The 26341-nt window shown below is 39.1% G+C and overlaps 1 protein-coding gene across 1 annotated transcript in view; it reads right to left on the reverse strand.

Annotated features, from left to right (window-relative positions):
* The window catches only part of LOC117762750 (NT-3 growth factor receptor-like), a 123660-nt gene that overhangs the window by 8784 nt on the left and 88535 nt on the right, over positions 1–26341 (reverse strand). Inside the window, exons 13-17 of the mRNA XM_034587343.1 lie at positions 21633–21821; positions 18697–18827; positions 16539–16711; positions 1543–1786; positions 725–883 (exon numbers count right to left, since the gene is read on the reverse strand). Of these exons, the coding sequence (XP_034443234.1) occupies positions 725–883; positions 1543–1786; positions 16539–16711; positions 18697–18827; positions 21633–21821 (896 nt within the window). The remainder of the gene's footprint in view (positions 1–724; positions 884–1542; positions 1787–16538; positions 16712–18696; positions 18828–21632; positions 21822–26341) is intronic.

Here is a 26341-nt window from a genome sequence, read left to right on the forward strand (position 1 = left end):
ACTATGCCAGAGGACTGTAATGAATGTAGAATGTAGGCCTAATGAAAGGAGCTCCTCCTTAAATTATTACTTCCAAATTTTAATATAAGCCTTGTAAACATCATTATCCATTGAAAGAAGAAGGCATCAATGGTTTAACACCTGTTTTTGAAGACTTAAGAGTGAAAATTGTTATTGTTCCTTGTGAGAATCCTCTCATCAGAACTCCCATCCATCCAGTAAAAAGAGAAGAGGCTCAAAGGGGAGAGCATTACCAAATAATGTCGCTTTAATGTAGCCATACATCCTTGTGTGTCCAATTCTGTCTTAAATTTCTCCAAAGAGCTGTTCCTTTTCTGTCTTCAATATTGTGTGTGCCATTTTCTCCATTCCAGTAGTTGGTTCCGGTTTGTGTTCTCACTGAACGGCAATTTATGACCATGTGTCCCCACTGATGTTTGAAGTCTCCAACTAAATAAGTTTCTTGGAATTCGGATTTTGCCAGGTGGTTTTGCTTTACTGCAATTTGTTGATTTGATTTAATGAAGTACTTACCATAAAAAAAAAAGAATGGAAGAAAAGAATTTAGCTAAGAACGGACACAAAGTTGAAGACCTGCAGCCACCTAACAAATTGTTGAAAGAGTGTTAAATGAAATGAAATGAAATGTAAAATCTCAGCATGTAAAAGTGTAGAATGAAATGAAAATGCCTCTTCATGCCATTAATTAAAAATGAATATGTACTTCATTATTGGCGAGCTGGAACCAAGGCTGTTTGCCGTAAGTGAAGATCTCCCACAGAATGACTCCAAAGCTCCATACATCACTCTCCGTGGTGAACTTCCTGTACATGATGCTCTCGGGGGGCATCCAGCGGATAGGCAGCATGGTGTGACCTCCCACCTGAACACAAACACAAACAGGAGATTATCTTATGGATATCTTACACACAATACTTTGTGGGAACAATACAACATCACTGAAACCATTTGATCTATGTGAAAGTTCTTTATTAAGGGACACACATGTGTATGTACTTAAGTGGGCCCTCAGCCCCTTTGTTGCAATCCAATATTTTCAATTTAAAATGAAAAGCCATATTTGACTATTTGGCTTTAGAAAACAACAACAACAACAACAAGTGTAGAACAATAAAGTTTACCTCTATCTAGTGCCCTTATGAGCCATGACTTGGTATGACATGATATATGATATATAAGCCCTATGAGACAAATTTTGATTTGTGAATATGGGCTATACAAATAAAATTTGATTGATTGATTGATATTGGAGATCATTAGTTAATAGCACGTGATATGTATCACTCAAAGTGTCAGGGCATATACTGCTACAGTTGTGAATGACAATGGCCTCATTTACTAACAGTGCGTACGCACAAATCTGTGCTTAAACCGTGCGTCAAACAAACCACTTTATTCTATTCAGTATGTTGACACTGCATTGTGAGGTAGTCTGAGTTACTCCATGAAAAACGGAACAATTTCAAATTTTGGTAAAACAAACAACGATGGGATGCATGATAGAAGCAGAGAGATACTCACCCTGTAATAATCCGTGCTGTAAATGTCTCTGGACATGCCAAAATCTCCTATCTTCACCAGCATGCCATTCCCAACCAGGCAGTTCCTGGTTGCCAGATCACGGTGCACAAAGTGTTGAGACGCCAAGTAGATAATTCCAGCTGCAATCTGACTCGCTATGTTAAGCATTTGTGACAGACCCAGCTCTCCGTTGGTCTGTAGAGGTTGTCCATCCACCAGGATAATGGCATCTGGCCCATGGGCTCTAAGGAGGAAGTTACAGAGTCAGAAGTCATCAGTCAGTGTAATGTTGTTCGACATTTTTTGTTTTAAAAGACCATACTGCTGGTTTTGAATGTTGTGGCCCATTAAGTTTGAACTGGGTTTACTTTACATTATGCTTACTATTTCAAAAACATATAACAGCTTACTCTCCTGTGGAACCAGCTCCTACTCTGGGTTCTGGAGGCAGACACCATCTCTACATTTAAGGTTAGACTGCCCCCACATTCGCCAAAGTGCTTGCTCATTGTGGGAACCGTTGGGTTTCTCTATAATTCTTAAGGTCTTGACCTTCTATGTAAAGTGCCTAGAGATAATTGAACATAATATATAACTGAAAACCAGCTAAATTAATTGAATTTCTGAAGTAATGTCATATTAATGATCAAACTTTTTGTGATCGGTTTAATATTTTTATTTAAATGCTTTCAGGGAAATTTGCTAAAATTCCTACACTGTTAAGACTTAATGAAAACTAAATTAAGAATTTAGAGGTCTGAGATAATCATTTAACTTACAATCATACATTTATCATGAATATACTGTAACTAGAAATGTTTTGTTTTGGTTTTGTTTTGGTTGACTGTTTTCGGCTGGTTGACTCCTGCTGACATTCTACGGTAAGCGTATTGCATCTTTTCCCGTTTTCCTGCCGCTGGTGGTGGTAACCCTCTGAACTAGCTCCTCTGCTAACGCTGATGTTTTCTATATTACTACGGCTAATTGCCGATCTATAGTTAAACATTCACATATATCACTCCCTACTCTCTGGTGCTCTAGCAACCCTCTGTTTTTCCATCTGCGTTTCAGCTTACCCTCGTAGGCTAACAGGCTAATTTATTAGCGATGGGTTCTCTCCCTCCCTCTTGCTCCACTGCTCTCCCCTGATTGTCTAATGTTCAGTTACTCCTCTGCCTCCTTTAACAGTAGTGGTACATGTAACAAATGTAGTGTATTGATAGCGATGGAGGCGAGGCTTAGCGACTTAGAAGCTCAGCTACACTGCTTAAGGACACACAAGTTCACGTTTTGAACTGATTTTCTCCACTCAACGACGCACCCGTTGAGAAACAAACTCTGGTCATTTGCGACTCAGTCATAACAAACGTTAGGTTAGCGACACCAGCGACCATAGTCAATTGCATGCCAGGGGCCAGAGAAGGCAACATCCAATCAAAACTGAAGCTGCTGGCTAAAGCTAAAAGTAAATACAGTAAGATCGTAATTCACGTCTGCAGCAACAACTCGCGGCTTAATATGTCGGAGGTCACCAAAGTTAATGTGGAATCGGTGTGTGCTTTTGCAAAAACAATGTCGGACTCTGTAGTATTCTCTAGACCTCTATCTAATGCGACCAGTGATGACACGTTTAGCCGGAGAGCTGCAGTCCTATACACTTCTCTGCACTCCCTTTAGATCAGTCACACAACCACAACTCCATAGAGACTGTCTGCCCCTCGTCCCATTAAATTATTTAAATCTAACATTAACAGAGAGAGAATTCCACACAAAAACCTATTAAAAATTAAAACAACCTCTGCAACAACACAACAAAGTAAGACAATTAAATGTGGACTCTTAGATGTAAGATCATTGTCATCAAAGCCTGTTTTAGTTAATGAATTAGTCTTAGATCACAATATTGATTTATTGTCCCTCACTGAAACCTGGCAGCTTCCTGATGAATATGTCAGCCTAAATGAATCTACTCCCCCCAGTCATGTAAATTCACACGTTCCCAGAGAATTTGGCCGAGGAGTTGGAGTTGCTGCTATTTTTAACTCCAGTCTATCAATTAATCCTAAACCTAAACTAAACTACAACTCATTTGAAAGTTTTGTTCTTAGTCTTCCACACCCATCCAAGAAATCACAACAGCCAATCATATTTGCTGTAGTTTACCGTGCTCCTGAGGCTTATTCTGAATTTTTTACGGAATTCCCTGAGTTTTTATAAAGCCTTGTCCTAGAAACAGATAGTTATTATTGTCGGTGACTTTAATATTCATGTTGACAATAATAATGCTTGCCTAAGTGGGGCATTCATTTCAGTATTAGACTCAAGTGGTTTCAGTCAGTATGTACACCACCTTACTCATTGTTGTAACCACACACTTGACCTTATACTATATGGTGTCAAATTTGAACATCTAATAGTACTTCCACATAATCTATCAGACCATAATTTAATAACCCTTGATTTCTTATTATCACACTACATGCTATTAATGAAAAATTCCTTTTCTAGATGTCTACCTGATAGTGCTGTATACAAATTTAAGGAAATAGTTCCAGTTACATTTAACTCAGTATCTTCCCTCAATATAATCAAAGAATTATTTAAAAACCCTAGCTCCACTGAGATTGACCATCTTGTCGATAGCTCTATAAAGTCATTACAATTAACATTAGACTCAATAGCGCCTCTAAAAAAGAAACGTGTAAAACATAGTAAATTAGCTCCCTGGTATAATTCCAACACACATGAATTAAAACAAGCGTCAAGAAAACTAGAAAGGAAGTGGCGTTCCAACAAGTGTGTTGAAAATCATCTAGCCTGGAAAAATAGTGTTAAAGCATATAAGAAGGTCATCTATAAAGCAAGAGCTGCCTACTACTCCACATTAATAGAAACAATAAAAACAACCCCAGGTTTCTCTTCAGCACTGTAGCCAGGCTGACAGAGAGTCACACCTCCATCGAACCCAGTATTCCTACATCCCTGAGTAGCTTTATGAAGTTCTTCAACGATAATTCTAACAATACGATTAAAATCCAACATCTCCTGCCCTCAATTGATGCTAATATATCATTAAGCACAGAAATCTATGGAACAGCTGAGAATCTTCAATAATCTCATCTTCTAAACCCACAACTTGTATCTTAGATCCCATTTCTAAAAAATGACTTAAAGAAATTCTGCCCCTAATTGATAGTACGTTACTGAATACAATCAATCTCTCATTATCATCAGGATATGTACCACGATCATTTAAACTGTCTAAAATCCTTGAGAAGGTTGTCACAGCTGTATCAGCTGTAAGAATTTCTCCAGGAAAGTAAAGTATATGAAGACTTTCAGTTGGGGTTTAGAGCTCATCAAAAAGTCACTAATGGCCTTCAAATAGCTTTAGATCAAGGGTTTGTCTCTGTCAATCAATCAATCAATCAAATTTTATTTGTATAGCCCATATTCACAAATCACAATTTGTCTCATAGGGCTTTAACATGGTGTGACATCCTCTGCCCTTAACCCTCAACAAGAGTAAGGAAAAATCCCTTGTCCCCATCCTGTTAGATCTTAGTTCAGCATTCAACACTATTGATCATCACATTTTATTACAGAATCTAGAACAGTTAATTGGCATTAAAGGAAATAGTTAACCCTAGTTTAAATCCTATTTTTCAGATTGATTACTGATGCGTCATCAGTGCGCACCAAAGTTAACCACAGTGCTCCACAGGGTTCTGTGCTCGACCCAATTTTATTCACCTTATATATGCTTCCACTAGGAAACATTATCAGGACACATTGTAAATTTCCACTGCTATGCAGAGGACACCCAGTTATACTTGTCAATAAAACCAGAACAGTGTAATAAATTAACTAAACTTCAAGCATGTCTCAAGGACATAAAAACCTGGATGACCCGCAATTTTCTCTTATTAAACTCCGATAAAACAGAGGTTCTAATACTTGGCCCTAAACACCTTAGAGATACATTATCTAATGATATAGCTGCGCTAGACGACATTGCCCTTGCTCCCAGTGAAACAGTCAGGGACTTGGGAGTCATCTTTGATCTGATTTGTCCTTTGATTCTCACTTAAAACTTATTTCTAGGACTGCATTCTTTCACTTAGGTAACATCTAAAAAATAAGACATTTCCTCTCTCAAAAAGATGCAGAAAAACGCCTTTGTTACATCCACACTTGATTACTGTAATTCCTTATTATCAGGCTCCAGCAGTAAGTCATTAAAGACTCTGCAGCTTGTCCAAAATGTTGCAGCACGTGTCCTCACAAGAACCAAGAAAAGAGACCACATTTCTCCTGCATTAGCTTCACTACACTGGCTTCCGGTTAAATTTTGAATATAATTTAAAAATTCTACTCCTCACCTTCAAGGCCCTTAATAATATGGGAACATCATACCTTAAAGAGCTCATAGTACCATATCACCCCACTAGTGCACTGTGCTCCAAGAATGCAGGCTTAATTGTTGTCCATAAAGTCTCTAAACGTAGGGGGTTAGGGTTAGAGTAAGAGACAGAGCTTTCAGCTACAGTATCAAGCTCGTCTCCTGTGGAATCATCTCCCAATCATTGCAGTTCGGGAGGCAGACACCATCTGTACGTTTAAGAGTAAGCTTCCTTTATGATAAAGCTTGTGGTTAGAGTTGGCTCAGGTTTGTCTTGGACCAACTCTTAGTTATGCTGCTATAGGTCTAGAATGTCGGGAGACACATGACACATGTAGCTTCTCTTTCCTCTTCTCCCTCTTTATCACATTAATGTCTAATCAATACATGTTACTGACTTGATTTTTTCCCTGGAGTCCTTGTGCCTTATCGTTTGCGGACCCGGGACCGCAATTGCGGCCACATCGTGGATTATGATGGTGGATCGCGAATCAGTGATCATATTGGTGGATTGTGTTGGCTGCTGGTGATCATATTGGCGGATCCTGTATCTTGTTGGCAGCTGATGGTGGATAACGATGGTGGATCCCAATAGTGTCAGTGGATCATGACGATGGACTGTGGATTATGGTGGTGGATTCTGATCATGGTGGCAGCTGACCGTGGACTATTATTTTCAACAAGACTGCTCGATATACAATACGCCTACTCACATACTCGACCATTACTGACAATAATCCATCAATTCATTGACCTTCCATTATGCTACAAAGTGTTTATTCTAATCAATGCTGCAAATACCCTTATCTCTCTGATGTTCTCCATTACAGGTGGCATCTTTTGCACTTCTGTCCGTCCTGGGAGAGGGATCCCTCACATGTGGCTCTCTCTGAGGTTTCTACGTTCTTTTTACCTTGTTAAAAGTTTTTTTTTATTGTTTTTCCTTACTCTTGTTGAGGGTTAAGGGCAGAGGATGTCACACCTTGTTAAAGCCCTATGAGACAAATTGTGATTTGTGAATATGGGCTATACAAATACAATTTGATTGATTGATTGATTGATGGAAAATAATGCTTAGTTTTTTTAATGCTTAGCAGTTTTATTGGTACTTTGATTGTTTTTCATATGAAACAATGGTTGTATTATGTAAACAAACATTGAAGGGTCTTTATTTTATGATCAGGACTGATAATAGTTTTAAAAGTATTTGAAAGTAAATAAAATAGCAATATATATAATACTTTAGAGCAGGGTTATGGAGAGGACATTTTTGTCCACGAAGATGCTGAGGGGGATTTTATTTGTGTAATACTACACAGAAAAATGATAATGCAAAAACTGATGTTGTTGCTAATCAGTGACATTTGTCAGGCTGTGTTGACCCTCGACAAGAAATTCTATAATGTAGTATACGGAAAAAATACGTGTGTGTGTGTTTTTAATACAAAAACAAACAAATACTGGCGGTATTTTAAAGGGTTAAAATACTGAAAATGTCTTAATATTTGGTATTTATGATCAGAACTGATGTTGGTTAAAAAATAAGTCATCAAATGTTTTATAGCACTTTTAGGGACTGGAAATTTGTTTCAATGATGGTGCTTAAAGGACATTTTATAAATGCAGCCCTATAAGGATTAAAGTAGAAAATGGAGATACATTTAATCTAGAATTCATGACTTCATGATTTGAGACTCATTATTAATTTAATTATACACATTTGCTCGATTAGGAGATGGTACCCCATTTTCATAGCAAATGCAAATTCACAGCTTGTAAGTTGACCCATACAAAACTTCCTTCAATAAAATGATGATCAAAATCATTACAGATCTCCTTTTATTCATTTAGGGTCGGTAGAGTAAGGGTGAATGGAGTAATGCCTTAATTATTCTGGAAATTTAAGAGTTCCATACTTTTGCTGAGATGTTTCCAGTCAGATTAGTAGGTAAAATTACAGTTTTTCACTATATAAATGATAAATGGACTGTATTTATATAGAGCTTTTCCAGTCTTGTCAACCTCTCAAAACTCTTTACAGTACATGTCACATTCACCCATTCACACACAATCACACTATCAATATGTTTGGTATGATGTTTTGGTGGCTGTGGCTCAGGAGGCAGAGCAGGTTGTCCACTTGAGTGGTCATCAAAGTACGATATAAATAGACCATTAACCATTCCCAAACTTTGGTTGAGGAAATTTGGACCTCTTTCACTTCATATAGGTTATTTATGATTTATTGACAAATCGTATCTGTTTTATCTGACGATGGTCCTCGATAGGGAAAAAAGAGTATGAAGGATAAAATATGGTCTATTAAATAATAGGTCACTAAGATCTAAATCTTTACTTGTCAATGATCTGATAACTGATCACCAATTTGATATATTCTGTTTAACTGAATCCTGGCTGCAACAAGATGAATATGTGAGTTTAAATGTAGAAAGCATTGCTACATTTAGGTGGATGGGTCGCAGCAATCTTTAGATCTGACTTATCAATCAACCCTCTACCTAATGGTAGTTATAGCTCAATTCAAAGCCACATCCTCAGCCTCGTACATCCAAGCTCAAAATAAATTAAAAAAAACAGTTAAGTTATTATATAACTGAATTTTAGAGTTAGTTATTGGCACAAAGATAAAGTTGTTATAGAAGGGGATTTCAAAATTTACGTAAATGTTGCTAATTAGTTCTGCATATAATTCACTGATAGACTCGATTGGTTTTATTTAACATGTAAATAAATCAACTCACTGTTTTAATCTGTATATTAAAACATTTTAACTACACTGGGTTCACTACCATGCCTGCCATGAATTTGTAAATAGCACAGCAGCCAAATTGTGAACAACCATTGAAACTGTTGCCCCTCTTTTTTGTTATTATTATTATTATTATTATTATTATTATTATTGTTATTAATAATAATAATAAAGCTGGTAAAACAACCCAAAGATGCCCAAAGTGAGTTTGGTTTTTAGAGGTTTTTTTCTCTCCACAGTCTCCTAAGTCCTTGCTCGTTTAGGGAACTTTTGAGTTACTCTCCAATTTTGAAGGTCTCGAGCTTACTATGCAAAGTACCTTGGGATAATATATCAATCAATCAAATCAATCAATCAAATGTTCTTTGTATAGCCCATATTCACAAATCATAATTTGTCTCATAGAGCTTTAACAAGGTGGGAAATCTGCTGCTCTTAATCCTCAACAAGAGTAAGGAAAACTAGTAAAGAAACAACTTTTAACAGGGGAAAAAGAACGTAGAAACCTCAGAGAGCCACATGTGAGGGATCCCTCTCCCAGGACGGACAGAAGTGCAATAGATGCCACGTGTAATGGAGAACATCAGAGAGATAAGGGTATTTGCAGCATTGATTAGAATAAACACTTTGTAGCATAATGGAAGGTCAATGAATTGATGGATTATTGTCAGTAATGGTCGAGTATCTGAGTAGACATATTGTATATCAAGCAGTCTTGTTGTAATCATAGTCCATGGTCAGCAGCCACCACAATCAGGATCCACCATCACGATAAGATGCCACCTTAGGCCACAATCCATCAGGATCCACCATCAGCTGCCAACACGATCATGGTCCACCACCACTATCCACGATCAGATGCCAACACGATACAGGATCCACCAATATGATCTAGATCAGGGCTTCCCAAACTTTTCAGCCCGCGACCCCCAAAATAACGGTGCCAGAGAATGGCGACCCCCAATGACACTGGAGGTGTTATATAATGTTGCGCACAGCCACGCACATGCACTATTAGGCCTATGCAAAACAGGCATTAATACAACACAAAAGAACAACAGCCTTACAGAGATGAAATTATTTTATAGTAATTTGAGAAATAGAATACAACCAGAATACAGGGAATCACCCTGTTTAAACAGCAGGGCTGAGTGAACATACAATTATAAACAAGTGCGCAGGTAAGTCTTGTCTGACAAACAGTCAAGATGTCTGTGTTTGTCTGTGCGCTTCTGTATGCATAATGTGCAGCAGACACCTTATTGCTGCCATGTGCAAAAACTTGAGGGTTATTTATTTTAGCCTACACATTACTTACATTTCTTAAACACACCTAATGAGATGGGTGGGCAATATGCATGGAGCAGAGCAAGTCCATTCTGGGCTTTATTTTGGAGACGGCCACTCGGAGATCCTCCTCCACGTTTAGCCACGATCTGTATTTATTTTTTATGTAGGTCAGTGCTGAGAAAGTCTTTTCGCACAAGTAAGTAGAGCCAAAGGGAATCAGTAGGTCTACCTGCTAGTGCCATCCGACCTCTGCAGCTCATCCAGAATGCAGCAGCTCGACTGGTCTTTAACCTACCTAAGTTCACTCACACTACTCTGCTCCTCCGCTCCCTTCACTGGTTACCAGTGGCTGCCTGCATCTGTTTCAAAACATTAGTACTTGCGTACCGTGCTGCGAACGGATCGGGTCCAGTCTACATCCAGGACATGGTCAAACGTTACAGCCCGTTCACTCCGCTCTGTTTCGGCCAATCGGCTTGTTGCTCCCTCACTGCTCCCTCAACACTCATCAAAATCACGACTGTTTACACATCTTCCACCGCAAACTAAAAACACACCTCTTCCGACTATACCTTGAATAAAATGTTTAAACTAACAATTTAGTAGCACTTAAATGGCACTTACTTATAGCACTTTGTAGTTTAGCTTTTTTTTTAAAGTTTGTACCCTCATGGTTGAATGCACTTATTGTAAGTCGCTTTGGATAAAAGCGTCAGCTAAATGTAATGTAGTAGATACATAGCGGCCTTGGATAGCTGTGGGTATTCCCTCTTGACCGAAATCCAAAACTCCGCCAGCGTCTTGGTGTTAAAGGCTGCCTGTAAGGTTCGGTCACTTGACAGTTCAACCAATGCGTCCTCCAGGTCGGATGTCAGATGATATGCCCTCGTAACAGTGAATGGTGATCTTATCCAGTCATATTACTCTGGAGCAGTTTCATCAGGAAAATACTTGTTAAAGTGTTCCAGGAGGGACTGAAGGTGCGTTGTGATAGACTTCATTTTTGCAGGCTTGAGGCTCTCATGTGCAAGTACCTCAGTGCATATCACACATTGGGGATGTTGACGTTCGTTGACAATGACACATGCAAATCCATACTGGATAAATTCCTCTCGATATTTTCGACCCTTGGCGTGCTGCTTAGACTGGTGATGGATGTTACCACGGAGGTCTCCACCTCTACCGGAGGTCGACGCACTTGCTGACGGTGATGCTTGCCTGCTCTCTGCCTCCGCTAGCCTCTCCTGCTCCGCTAGCTTATCCAGCTCTGCTAGCCTCTCCTGCTCCGCTAGCTTCTCAAGCTCAGCTAGCCTCTCCTGCTCCGCTAGCTTCTCATGCTCATGTAAATAATGTAACGGGACGGTGGACAGACACAATCTCTATGGGTTTGTGGTTGTGTGACTGATCCAGAGGGAGCGCAGAGAAGTGTTTAGCACTGCAGCTCTGCGTCCTGGTCCCAACTCTGGGTTGTCATTTAATAGACTGGGTAATATTCCTCCCTAACACAACAGGTGATGACATGTTTAGCCGCATGTTGTCTTTTAACCGCTGGCTGTCGAGGTGGTGTCCTGTAAACGGTGTGGGCTTTGTAGATAATTGGCAAACTTTTTGGAGGAAACCTGGTCTTGTTAGGAGAGACGGCGTTCATCCCACTTGGGATGGGGCAGCTCTCTTATCTAGGAATATTACCCAGTCTATTAAATGACAACCCAGAGTTGGGACCAGGACGCAGAGCTGCAGTGCTAAACACGTCTCTGCGCTCCCTCTGGATCAGTCACACAACCACAAACCCATAGAGATTGTGTCTGTCCACCGTCCCGTTACATTATTTAAATCAAACAATAACAGAGGGAGAATTCCACACAAAAATCTAATACAAATTAACACAACCTCTGCAACAACTCAGGAAATAAAGACTTTTAAATGTGGTCTGTTAAACATAAGATCATTGTCATCAAAGGCTATTTTAGTTAATGAACTAGTCTCAGATCATAAAATAGATTTATTGTCCCTCACTGAGACGTGGCTGCATCCTGATGAATATGTCAGTCTAAATGAATCTACTCCCCCAAGTCATGTAAATACACACGTTCCCAGAGAATTTGGTCGAGGAGGTGGAGTTGCTGCTATTTTTAACTCCAGTCTATTAATTAATCCTAAACCTAAACTAAGCTACAACTCATTTGAATGTCTTGTTCTTAGTCTTCCACGCCAATCCAAGAAACACCAACAGCCAATCATATTTGCTGTAGTTTACCGTGCCCCTGGGGCTTATACTGAATTTTTAACAGAATTCCCTGAGTTTTTATCAAACCTAGTCCTAAAGACCGATAAAATTATTATTGTTGGTGACTTTAATATTCATGTTGACAATAATAAAGATAGCCTTAGCGTAGCATTTATTTCGCAATTAGACTCAATTGGTTTCAGTCAGTGTGTACACCAACCTACTCATTGTTGTAACCACACACTTGACCTTATATTATCATACGGTGTCAAAATTGAAAATCTAACAGTACTTCCGCGCAATCCAATTCTATCAGACCATAATTTAATAACCTTCGATTTTTCACTATCAGAATATATGCCACTAATAATGAACTCATTTTCAAGATGTTTACCTGATAGTGCTGTAGCTAAATTTAAGGAAATAATCCCGATTACATTTAAACCCGTACTATCCGTCGATATAAACAACAAATTCATTAAAAACCCTAGCTCCACTGAGATTGACCATCTTGTCGATAGCTCTGTAAAGTCATTACGATTAACATTAGACTCAATAGCGCCTCTAAAAAAGAAACATATAAAACATAGTAAATTAGCTCCGTGGTATAATTCCAAGACACATGAGTTAAAACAAGTATCAAGAAAACTAGAAAGGAAGTGGCGCTCCAGCAACCGTGTTGAAAATCTCCTAGACTGGAAGAATAGTGTTAAAGCATATAAGAAGGCCCTCCACAAAGCAAGAGCTGCCTACTACTCAAAACTAATAGAAGAGAATAAAAACAACCCCAGGTTTCTCTTCAGCACTGTAGCCAGGCTGACTGAGAGTCACACCTCCACCGAACCCAGTATTCCTCGATCCCTAAATAGCAATATCTTTATGAATTTCTTTAATGATAAAATTCTAACCATTAGAAATCAAATCAACCATCTCCTGCCCTCAATTGGCACTAATACCCCATCAAGAATAGAAAACTCAGAAACGGCCAAGAATCTTACCAATTATTTAGACAGCTTCTCTCTGATCAGCCTCGATCAGCTGACCAAAATAATCTCATCTTCTAAACCAACAACTTGTATCTTAGATCCCATTCCTACAAAATTACTTAAAGAAATTCTGCCCCTAATTAACAGTTCATTACTGAACACAATACATCTGTCATTATCATCAGGATATGTACCACAGTCTTTTAAAATAGCTGTAATCAAACCCCTCCTCAAAAAACCCACCTTAGACCCAGAGGTTTTAGCCAATTATCGTCCGATATCTAATCTCCCCTTCCTGTCTAAAATCCTAGAAAAAGTTGTAGCCAATCAGCTGTGTGAGTTTCTCCAGGAAAATAATATATATGAAGACTTTCAGTCAGGGTTTAGAGCCAATCACAGCACAGAGACAGCCTTGGCAAAAGTCACTAATGATCTTCTAATAGCTTCAGATCAGGGGTTTGTGTCTGTCCTCGTTCTGTTAGATCTTAGTGCAGCATTTGACACAATTGACCATAATATTTTATTACAGAGACTAGAACAGTTAATTAGCATTAAAGGAACCGCCCTAAAATGGTTTAAATCCTATTTTTCAGACCGCTCCCAATTCGTGCAAATTAATGATGAGTCATCTGTGCGCACCAAAGTTAACCATGGTGTTCCACAAGGCTCTGTGCTCGGCCCAATTTTATTCTCATTATATATGCTTCCACTTGGAAACATTATCAGGACACACTCGGTAAATTTCCACTGCTATGCGGATGACACCCAGTTATACTTGTCAATAAAACCTGAACAAAGTAATCAAATAACTAAACTCCAAGCATGTCTCAAGGACATAAAAACCTGGATGACCCGCAATTTTCTCTTATTAAACTCAGATAAAACAGAGGTTCTAATACTTGGCCCTAAACACCTTAGAGATGCATTATCTAACGATATAGCTGCGCTAGACGACATTGCCCTTGCTTCCAATGAAACAGTCAGGAACTTGGGAGTGATCTTCGATCCTGATTTATCCTTTAATTCTCACTTAAAACAAATTTCTAGGACAGCCTTTTTTCACTTGCGTAATATCTCCAAAATCAGACATGTCCTTTCTCAAAAGGATGCAGAAAAACTAATCCACGCCTTTGTTACATCCAGACTGGATTATTGTAATTCCTTATTATCAGGCTCCAGCAGTAAGTCGTTAAAGACTCTGCAGCTTGTCCAAAATGCCGCAGCACGTGTCCTGACAAGAACCAAGAAAAGAGAGCACATTTCTCCTGTATTAGCTTCACTACACTGGCTTCCGGTTAAATCTAGAATAGAATTTAAAATTCTCCTCCTCACCTTCAAGGCCCTTAACAATATGGCACCATTATATCTTAAAGAGCTGTTAGTACCTTATCAACCCACTAGAGCACTGCGCTCCCAGGATTCAGGCTTACTTGTCGTCCCTAAAGTCTCTAAAAGTAGAGTAGGAGCCAGAGCTTTCAGCTATCAAGCTCCTCTCCTGTGGAATCATCTCCCACTTTCAGTTCGGGAGGCAGACACCATCTGTACGTTTAAGAGTAGGCTTAAAACCTTCCTTTTTGATAAAGCTTATAGTTAGAGCTGGTCCAGGCTTGTCCTAGACCTGCTCTTAGTTAGGCTGCTATAGGTTTAGAAGGTCGGGGGACACATGACACACGGAGCTTCTCTTTCCAGCTTCTCCTTCCTCTTCTCAATCTTTATCACATCAAAGTAATTCATATCCCATCAATACATGTTACTGACTTGACTTCTTCCCCGGAGTCCCTTTGCCTTATCGTCCGCAGATCCAGGGCCGCGGCTGTGGCCACATCATGGATTAGGATCTGTGGATCACGTATCAGAGGTCGTAATGGTGGATCCAGTATGGCGGATTCTGCATCGTGCTGGCTGATCGTGATAACAAAGGCAGATCCTTTATCGTGTTGGCATCAGATACTGGTAGTGGACCACGACCGAGGTGGCAGCTGATGATGGATCCTAATGGCGGCAGTGGACAATAACTGTGGACTATAGTGGCATCCGATCTTGATGGTGGATCATGATCTTGCTGGCTGCTGACCATGGACTATGATTGCAGCAGGACTGCTCGATACATAGTATTTCTCCTCAGATACTCGACCATTAATGACATTAATCCACCAATTCACTGACCTTCAGTTATACTTCAAAATGTTTACCCTAATCAATGCTGCTAAAACCTTTATCTTGATGTTCTCCTTTACACTTGACATCCATTGCACTTCTGTCCGTCCTGGGAGAGGGATCCCTCACATGTGGCTCTCTCTGAGGTTTCTACGTTCTTTTTTCCCTGTTAAAAGGGTTTTTAAGTAGTTTTTCCTTACTCTTGTTGAGGGTTAAGGGCAGAGGATGTCACATCATGTTAAAGCCCTATGAGACAAATTGTGATTTGTGAATATGGGCTATACAAATAAAATTTGATTGATTGATTGATTGATAATCTCTCCTGCTCCGCTAGCCTGTCCTGTTCCGGTGGCCTCCTTGCTTTGGTTGGTATTAACCAATGTTTCATTGTGACTTTCAATAGCTAACTTTTCAGCTGGTTTGCAGAAGAGTATAGCCAGCTACCGCTGTGTGACCTGTGCTGCTGTTAATTGACCTGATGCTGTCGCTAACCCGTGTCGTAGTAACCTCATGGGTCAACCAAAAAAAAGGAAAAAACTGATGTTTTTATTTGCATGATTTTAATCTAATTTCAACTCATATTTGTGTATATATTTAGCCAATAATGTGTTAAATATGCCATCTAAATTATTTTAAAATTGTATTTGTTTTTTGGATGGCATCTCACGACCCCCCGGGGGGTCGGGACCCCCACTTCAGGAACCACTGATGTAGATCACGATATCTGATTCACGATTCACCATCATTATCCATGATTCGGCCACAGCTTCGGCCCTGGATCTGCAAATGATATGGCATAGGGACTACGGAAAAGAAGTCAAATCAGTAACCTGTATTGATGAGACATTAATTTCTTTAATGTGATAAGGAGGGAGAAAAGGAAAGAGAAGCTCCATGTGTCATGTATTGCACGACATTCTAGACCGATAGCAGCAAATGTATGTATGCTCACAATTAAAATTGAAATGAATTGAAAGGGTCAAAGGGAGATAGTCTTGTGTAAGTCTTCTGTGAAAGAACAGAGCAAATGCTAGTTTACATTGGATATTTTCACCTTCATCTGTTGAGCATGATGAGAAAAGTATTTCCGTCAACATTCCACTCCAAATCTGCTCACCTCCTCCTCCACCAACTGTTGTTGCTCCTGTTGTCTGCTGAACTCACCTGAGAAACTTATTGAGATCTCCGTGCTTCATGTACTCAAAGACCATGATGAGTGGGTCTCCGTCCACACACACTCCGTAGAACTTTACAATGTGTTCATGCTGGAGGTTCGTCAGCAACTCTGCCTCACGCTGAAAATCTTTCCTAGCTGCAAGAGTGGGATCCTTCAGAGTCTGGAGAGAGAGAAAGGGAGAAAGAAAGATAACATAAGAAATTCATGACTGGATCAAGGGTTAGTATCCATGATGTCCTTACTGTATCGATACTGCAGTGGTACTCCTGCTGTAGCCATGGAAACATCCCCTTGTGCTAAAAAGCAAAGTCTGCATTTATAATGTTTCTTTAGATTATCTTTTCTCTTTAACCATCACCTAGATCAGACCTAGATTGGACTACTGCAAAAAAAACATGGTTTTTAATTTAGATGATTACACCCTAGTGAAAACACTCGGATTATTATATATTTAATTTCTGTAGATTCCAATTTGTTAATCCTAAAATGACTCCACAAGGTTCTGCACTTTAAACATGCTTTCTTTACATCATCATAAATTAATGTCTTTAAGACTGGATGGCCTATAATTTTTAACTTCTAAATTCAGATAAAACTGAAGTTATTATATACTTGGCCCTTAACACCTCAGAGAAACATTATCTGACAAGATAGTTACCTTGGATAGTATGAGCTTTTTGCCCCAGCTTTACTGTGAGAAACCTTGGAGTTATGAATGTAATTCTACTCTCACAGCTCAGCTACCATGGCTGAGCTGTGCCACTGGGACTGGGATATCATGATTCCATATGCAGTTATGGCTTATTGAGCAAAATGCCATCTAGGTGGGTCTTTTGTCAATTTTGTATCCACATATACTAAACAACATGGCGCATGATCCAAGATCACAATATTAGCATAGAAGCAGTTGTGAATTTTGGACCGCAATTCTGAGGAAATTAAAAAGTAATCTATTCCAGAGTATGCCTCGAATATGTGAAAGTGACAAGAGTAGGCTTTGGCATGTGGTTTCAATTCTCTCCATATATCTAATAGCTGTAATTCTTTAATAAAATGATTTATTAATGTTCTACACCTGTTATGGGATTGATCTAGTCCTGTGGATCTATCCATACTGGGGTTTAATGTACAATTAGGCCCAATCCCATTTCACCCCTTGGCCCTACCCCTTTGTTTTGCGCGTTCACGTGTAGGGGTAGGGTGTCCCAATACCTGTTGGGAAGGAGGGGTAGGGTCGAGGGGTAGGGCTCTATACCCCTCCAAACGGAGATTTTTCAGACCCTCACTTCGAACAGAAGTCCTTTGCTATTATGTATTGGCCTGCAAGTGTTGAAAGACTAAGAAACAGGTCTTCAAAAAAGTTAGGATCCTCTATGTTGGGACCATACATGTTTAATATTAACATTTTCTGATAATAGAGTACCTTGGACTATTAAATATCTTCCCATTCTATCTTTAATTACATTCTTCACTTGAAGTGGGACTGTTTAATGAATAATAATCATTACTCCTCTAGCCTGGGATGAAAATGATGCTGTGAATACACTACCCTGCCACCTCCTCCTAATCTTTTTGTTTTCCTCCTCTAAAAGATGAGTTTCTTGTTAAAATACTATTTGGGAGTTCATATCCTTTATTTTATTCATAACTTGTTTAACTCTTCTAAGCTTTTGCAGACCTCTGCAGTTCCAGGAAACAAAATTAAGATTTACTCCTTGAGACATGTTCAACAAAGAGTATTAGATTACCTTGCAATATAGAAATAAACCTACTGAACCTCAAATCTTGATGAAAACTCTGTTTTCTTCGCTCTTTTCTTTACTTTGCCAGCCTTCGACATTACAATATCCACATCAACACTGTGTTGGGAAAATTTTGTTGCAAATTAGAGTATTTTTAGTAGGAATTGCAGTAGCTAAAGCAGAGCTCTGTGAGACACGTCTTCTTACGTGGCCACTATAACTGGAAGTCCCCTAGTTTGGCTTTTTGAAAGCTAATGTACTTACATGATTCTTGCTGTTCTGGGTTTGTAACCTCATGGTTGAATGCACTTACTGTAAGTCGTCTCGGGTAAAAGTGTCAGCTAAATGATATATAATGTAATGTAACATGCATGGACACACACACACATCGTCTATCTCTTACCTTTATAGCTACCAGCATCTTATCCTTGGTAAGACTCAAGTTGTAACATTCAGCCAGGAAGACCTTGCCGAAGGCTCCCTCTCCCAGCTCCCTTTTCAAGACAATGTCCCGTCGTTTAATATGCTGAACGTCTGCAAGAGAGAGAGAGAGTGATTGAGTTGACTGCCATTACAATCTTTGTCTAATGCTACCACAAAGTAATAAAAAAAAAGATTTATATTATCCCTTCACAATGCTTATGATCTCTCAAACTGTCTGTCGGGGGTCTGTTGTGTTTGTTTGTCATTTTGTTTAAAGCTCCATTCAGCCAAGTTACAAATCTTGTCAAAAGTTAGAACTAGAACTAACTTCAACATAATTTCATTTGTTAAGAAAAATGTTTTCATTACAAACTACAATATATTCTACACCAAGAAACATTGAAAAACATACTGCCATTTTTTTTAGATAAGACCCCCTTTTGTGGATACAACTCCTCTAAATACAACAAAAATGTATGTCTTAGTTTAACCCCTTCTGGCTTAAAGTGGAAGTGTTGTATTTTATTCTGATGCACAGACCCTTTAATCAAAATGACATTATTTTGCCTGGTTAATTATTTTGCAATTTAGCGGCATCTGGGCTATGTTTATAGGAGACTGATTTACACCACCCTAAAGTGTCGCTAAATAGCGAGCTAGAGTAGGCTACACTTAACAAAAAAATATGCAACCAATACATCCCACCAAGCGGCCCCCCAAAACACATGACACACACAACGCGCTAATGGCTATAATCTCTGATTCAGCAGTTTGTGCCTATCTGGCTGTGAAGACTCTGATCATGCACCATAAGCGCATGGGCAGGGTACGGGATGGCAGGCAGGTCAGTTAGTGACCGACTAACCTCAGGAGGAATTAAATGAGAGACAGAATGATGAGGGTGTGTATGACACCCACCCTCTATATAAATCCAACCCCATATGTTAATTTGACTTTACTTTCCTCAAATAAAAACTGTAACTTGACTTTTATCAAGAAATTTCACATTGATTCAATAAGCTTAAGCTTCTGATGTGGAAAAACAAGATGATCAGTGTGTTTGCCTGTTAAATACTTCATATGCAACGTAATATGCTTTTTGCTCTATTTTTTCACTAGTGTGACTACTTTGTGTGGCCTTGCTTGAAGTGAGCGCCCATTTGGGGTAACAGTACAGGTGGAAACATGCAGCTGAACTGAATGATTAACAAGTACAATTACTCTTGTTAGTAGTTCGTTAATAAACTACAAATGTTCCAAAGATCGGGATGTTTACGGACCCACTTAACATTTTTGCACAGGATTACTGCTAAATTTTATATGAGGAAGGAATTACTGTCATTACAAGCCATGCAAGGATTTCTTTGAGAGAGTTACTTTAACAAAAGCCAGCTACAAAATTAGATGCCTCACTAAAGAAAAGTTCAAGACATCACATCAGGGATTTAGTGTGATATTCGTATAGGCATAGATAAATAAATAAAATTTCTAATAAGTCTTGTTAGGAAAAAGATTCTCCCCTTTGGTTTGGACAAAAGGCCCAATGTTAATGGAAGCATGTACTTAGTGTGAATGCTTAGGAAGATGGATTAGCCAATACTGCTTCCAAACAATTTTTTAAACCCAAGGACACCACAATTTTAACAGATATCATATATGTATCATTATGATAGAATTTAAGAGGATTATGAAGCCCCCTGGTGACATTGGTGCAGAACCTTTGTAGGGATGAATTTGTATCCATAGGATTTCAGTATTCTCCGAGGTTTATCCTCTGAAATTAGATAGTTATTAAGAATGGGGCATAAATAGAAGGTTTAGGATAAGGTTTGATTTAGTCCATAACTCTGGTAAAGCTGCCAATCCAACTCCAAGGTTCATACCGCCACCTACTATCGTTGTTCTCTCAATTTACAGGCGTTCCATGCTAAAACCTCACTTTGCTCTGCTTCACTTGATTAGAATGCAATGTGGCAAAGCTAACAATCAGATGTTGTGCATGATGTCATAAGGAATATTCACTCTTAAAGTTTCAAACTTAGTCTTTGCGTAAATTAAAGCTTTCCTTTTAGAGTGCCATAAAACATGAGCGTTGTTCAGTCCTGCGAGAGTGGTATAGAACAAAAACATGTTATGCAATTACTTAAACAAACAAAGAAAAAGGAGATTATGTATAAATGCATTTACAAAATCGTATTATATTTCTATTATCGGAATGTGTATATGGATACAGAAATTCAAACAAGAAATTTATTAAATATCTAACTGTTAAAATTACTTTCTTGTGACAAGCATGTCTCTCTTATCCTCGTCATCAAACAAATGATTTGGTTTCAAATTGGTTTAAGAGGAGCAGACAATTGTCCTAGTCAGCCCCTGCCAATCACATAATCAGCGCAAGTTTAAAGTGGGAATCGATGGTGAATCAGTGCCAGTGGGCCCAATGGCAGCAAGGGAGAAAGCTGTGTGGTGGTTGGAAGACGTGATATTTGAGAAAATTGTTCTGTTTGCTTTTGATGAATCGGTTTTCAGCTTGTACTTGGAGGAAGCTTGCCTTTAATTGTTTGTTATATTTCTAATTGTTGTAAATAAACACACTAAAACTTCTATGTTTCCTTTCTTCTTTAAAATATCCCTTCATCTTTGTGTTACTCCACTCTCATCCCCTGGACTTCATTTTGGGGACTTATCATTAAGATTCCAATAAACTAGGCCAAATTGTGGAAAAGTGGCATAATATGTCTCCTTTAAGATAACACATTGACAGAGCAATAAAGGGTTTTGTGATGTCACCATGACGTTTAACTTTGAATGGATTGAAAAATTACCAGATGAAGAATTGACTGACATTTCAGCAGAGAATGAAAATTGACACTCAGCTTTAAAAATCAATAAAAAACATCCATGTGTACTCACAGGTGGTGGGTTTGTTACAGTTGTGTCCATGTCTGAAATACTGTGGGTTCTCTATGACAGGGATTCTGTTCATTCCAATCAACACAGAATCTGGCCCTGCATCCAGCGTACAGGGGCTGATAATCCCGTGATTCACATGATGAAGTGGGCTGGCAGAATCTTCCTCACCATTTATCACTGCTACTGGTCCTAGGAAGACAGAGACAAGTAGTACAGGCTGGTTGAATATCGAATTACTGTCAGAGGGACAATGTATATCTGCAGATGAAACCAAATAGTTTTCTAATAAGATAAAAGTTAAATCTTATTACATAATGCAATTATAGAAACTATTAAAATACACTTGCCAGTAGATTATACTAAACACTGACACAGATAGGGGCGGCGTATAGCTCACCTGGTAGAGCTGCCACCCCAACAAGGCAAGGCCTTAACCCACAGAGGCCTTTGATTCCGACCCGTGGCCATTTAGGCATGTCGTCCCCCACTCTCTCTTAGCCCCCCCATCACAGCCTACTCTGTCCTATCCATTAAAAAAGGCAATGAAAAGCCCCCCAAAAACATTTAACAAAATACATTGACACAGACAGATATCTAAGATGTCACACAGGTGACCCATTTTACTGACCACCGTTGATTATTGCAGAAGAAAATAACAGAGCAGGTTTGTGCTGCAAAAAATCCTATTTTTGTAATTTTTATGGTGTAATTTTGATGAGCATAAAATGGGTGGAGGACCATTTGCTTGCCAGTGGAGGTGGGCAGCAATCATTTTTTATTATTAACACATTTATCACCAGGGCTCCAGACTAACCTGTTACATTGGTTGCGCTTGTGCGCCTAACTTTTTCATTTTCACCAGCTTATAATTTCCGTGCTTCCAAAATTTTTCACTGTGCCTTTTGGCATCGCAATAATACACCTATTAAACCTTTTCTTGATCGTTTACTAAATACAAATGTAACCAAAAGGATGGTAAAGAGGGAGTCTTAAAATAACCAAAGTTCAAAAGGGGGCATGCAAATAAGTAAATAAATAAATGGTTCATACTCCAGGGGAGAACTGCTGAAGGTAAGAGTAGTTACTGTAGATATCTGAAGTGCTGTACTTAGATCAGCTTTGGGGAACATATGCAATTACAGTCCCATTTTCCACCTCCAGTATAAAAATGTTTTCTTTTGGCTGGCCTCCCTGTCGGCTACGCTGCAGAGGGATCACAGCTAACTGGAAGTCTGCCGAGTGGTAATTTTAACATTGGTAATTTCTTTACTAGGGCTGGGTACCGCCACTGATTTCCCAAATCGATTCGATTCCGATTGACCAGTTCTCGATTCGATTCAGTATAGATTCAGTCAAGGATATTTCATTGTAATAACAATTTTGCTTGGATATGTGTTACTGTGCAAGGAAACCTCTATCTTGGTGCATTATTAAAAACATTAAGGCATGACTCACACTCACACACACACTCACACACTACAAAAAACACATTATCCCAACGCAAAACCTCTCAGCCCTTTACTGTTGTCCCTGTTTGCACTTGAGCTATTTTCTCTCCCTCTACCTATGCTACACATTTTCTGTGTGTTGCTTTATCACTCTGATGTTGATTGATAAAGACAGGCAAAGTGTAAACACTTCTTACACCCTCCTCTATCCCAGTCTTGCTGTCTGGTTTGGAGATTGGTTTGCTGCTCAGGGCTTTATTGGTGGGGGTTAATAGAGGAGGATGTCACAGACACTGAAAGCAAAGCAGTGACATGTAAACGAGAGTAAACAACACGCAAGGAATATTATACTGCCTAGGTGGTTCTGGCCATCACAGCTTTATGACTGCATTCATCCCTTACTGACTGATGGCTCTGGAAACAGTACTCAGTTTGCAAATGCAAAGAATTGTGTTGGTGTGAGGATGTTTGTGAATGCAGTGAATAACTAGCTGTAAAGTAATAAGATTTCTGCAACCCTCCTCACATTATTGCATGGTTTGGTTAACAAATGAATTACTCTAATTACAATACAAGCTAATTCAATTAGGAATGTGTACTTGGACATATTTGATTGGCGTGTACTTTGACTTGCCAGACAATGTCACATTGAGTTTTTGTGCTCTCTGTGCTGGCAGTCACAATGGTTTTAATAACTGAGGTGCAGCTAACATTGGTCTGAAAAAGACCTCAGGAACCATTTCCTGGACTTTGAGAGCTAGTTTAGGCAATATCAATGTTACATTATTTGAATCTGGTCAATAAAATGTCATGTGCATAACTTTTGTTGATTCTTTTTTTGTATAAGACAATATGACTGTAACTGAGAAGGTTAAATATATCTGACTAGGACGTCAAATACTACTACTAGGTCCTAGGTCTAACAACATGTAATAACATCTGCATATTCTCTGTGGATTTTTTTACTAACTCGTTTGTCAATTCTCCTCCTGCCATGATCGAATCTGAATGCTTTTGCCAAAAATTGCCCAACTGATTGATCCTCTTTGCACGTTTTAACTCTGCTTCTGTGCCTGCAAGTCCTTCTTCCGACTCCAACAGTGGTTCAATTATGCCAGACATGTCAAACTGCGTGCCACTTCCGGCCCGTTGTACAATTATATCAGGCCCGCGATAAAATATCATATGTCTATCTTAATTGGCCCGCCGGTAAATAGGACACACATCTTTTTTTGTGTGGAAAAAAAGCTCCATAGGCCGAGCCATGGTGCAAGTATTTGATGATATTAAATTATTTTTCCAGCGTTCCAGAAATCCCAGTGCCTGCCCTGTCAAGTTCACCGTGTCTCTCAGGATTATCTCTCTCTCTTTTTCCTTCCGTCTTTCTCTCTCCATCTCGCTCCGGCCAGAGAGCCAGGCGGCATGCAAGGGCTCCACTAGCCGAGCCACGGTGCGCAATGCCCGGCTAGACGCACACAGATAATATTCAGTATAATATCTCTTAATAGATGATTGACATGAGAAGATTCATATTTAATGACGTTTCCCCAATTCTATGTGAACAGCTGAGTAAATATAAAATGAACACTATGAAATGTTTTAAATGTACTGTGTAACTATATCATCAAACATGTTGATATATATAATGTCGAAGTGTTACCCACAATCCCCGACATTTATATTCAACTCGAAACGGCGTAATTTACACTATGTTTTTAGCCTAAATGTCCGCTGATATCTTTCTACGAGGTGCATTCAAGGACTCTTGGACACACCTTTGCGTGGCTACGTCTGCTAGCTTAGCCACTTCCGCTTTCGATTCGAACATTAATGTCGGGGCTTGCGGACACTTGGCGGACACCACACGAGCAGTATGGAGGCATGTTGTGTTTTTTCTGTTGCTTTATTACGTCTGAAGTGTAGGTCACCACATTGCAGCCGAATCAAATACAATTGAAGTAATTGTATTTGATTCGGCTGCAACACCCACCCCTCCATCAGCATAGTGGTGGGTAGATAATGAGTGAATCTTCATTTTTTGGTGAACTATCCTTTTAACACCACAAACTCTCTTGACATCTTCATCTGTGTCTTGTGCGTGTGTGTCACAGCTTTTTCACAGATAGATATTTGTTTTCTTTTAGTTTTTTTCATTTTTGCATCTGTTGCCTGTTAGAAGCCTACTCCGAGCTCGACCTCCTACACCTGAAACAACCTCTCATCAACAGCACATAAATAAATGTTATGGTATATTGTCAGATATTGTGTAAATCCAAAGCATTCAGTGACCTTTTATTATATACACAAGTTCTACTTCTTTTAGCTCTTGAGTCTATGTACATGAACATGATGTGTCATGCACTTCCACTTAATCTCCAGAGGAGAGATTCAGTAAAGGCTCACAGAGAAAGAGAGATGGAAAGCGAGACAGACACAAGCAGCCAGACAGATAGATATCTTGTAGTCCTCTCTGGACATTAAAAGAATCTTGGATATAAAAGCAGATTACAGTGGGAGTAAGATAACAATAGTCTTTCTAAGGAGAAAACACACATCATTTCCTCTTCCAGCAGAGGAACAGAGTGTATGAAGGGGAGGATATATGGAGACTTAATGAAATCATCAGTCTTATTCTTGGCTCCATTTTCTTTCAAAAGCATTCAGTTTGAGTGGCTGAGACCGTCTGAGTGTGTGTTACCTCTTTGGGGCGTGGTGTACCAAGGTGGTGTTGTAAAGACACATATTTTGTAATTGTTCTGTGGACCAGTGCATTTGATAGTTGTGTTACTGACAGGAGCATTTCATAGACTAGACCTATGTGTGACAGTACTGCAGAATTAGGGGGATTGCTATTATATTGGAGAGCATACTTTTCTGCAAAGGAAACAGACCTACCTGTGCCCTAAGCAAATAAAAATTTAAATAACATTGAAATACTGCCCCATTGTCTTCATTACAGATCACCGTTGGTCAAAACTGCAATCACTGACTGGTTCCTTAAGTAAGCAATACACCTAGAAACTGACCACACATATTTTAAGGCTAACATGCCTCGAGTGGCTCAGATGGGCAAGTCCATTTGCTAATTACACAACTTGGATGCTGGACAGATTTGAATCGGGTGTGAAATAGGGCCCATTGAGTACATGTGCGACATTATCATTTGATGTCTTGGAACCATATCCAACCAATTAGCATACAATTTTAACAATTAATAATCTGTTAAAATTCTGAGAAACTTGAACACTACACATTTAGTCA

The sequence above is a fragment of the Hippoglossus hippoglossus genome, chromosome 6 (genome assembly GCF_009819705.1).
Source record: "Hippoglossus hippoglossus isolate fHipHip1 chromosome 6, fHipHip1.pri, whole genome shotgun sequence".
Classification (NCBI taxonomy): Eukaryota; Metazoa; Chordata; class Actinopteri; order Pleuronectiformes; family Pleuronectidae; genus Hippoglossus; species Hippoglossus hippoglossus.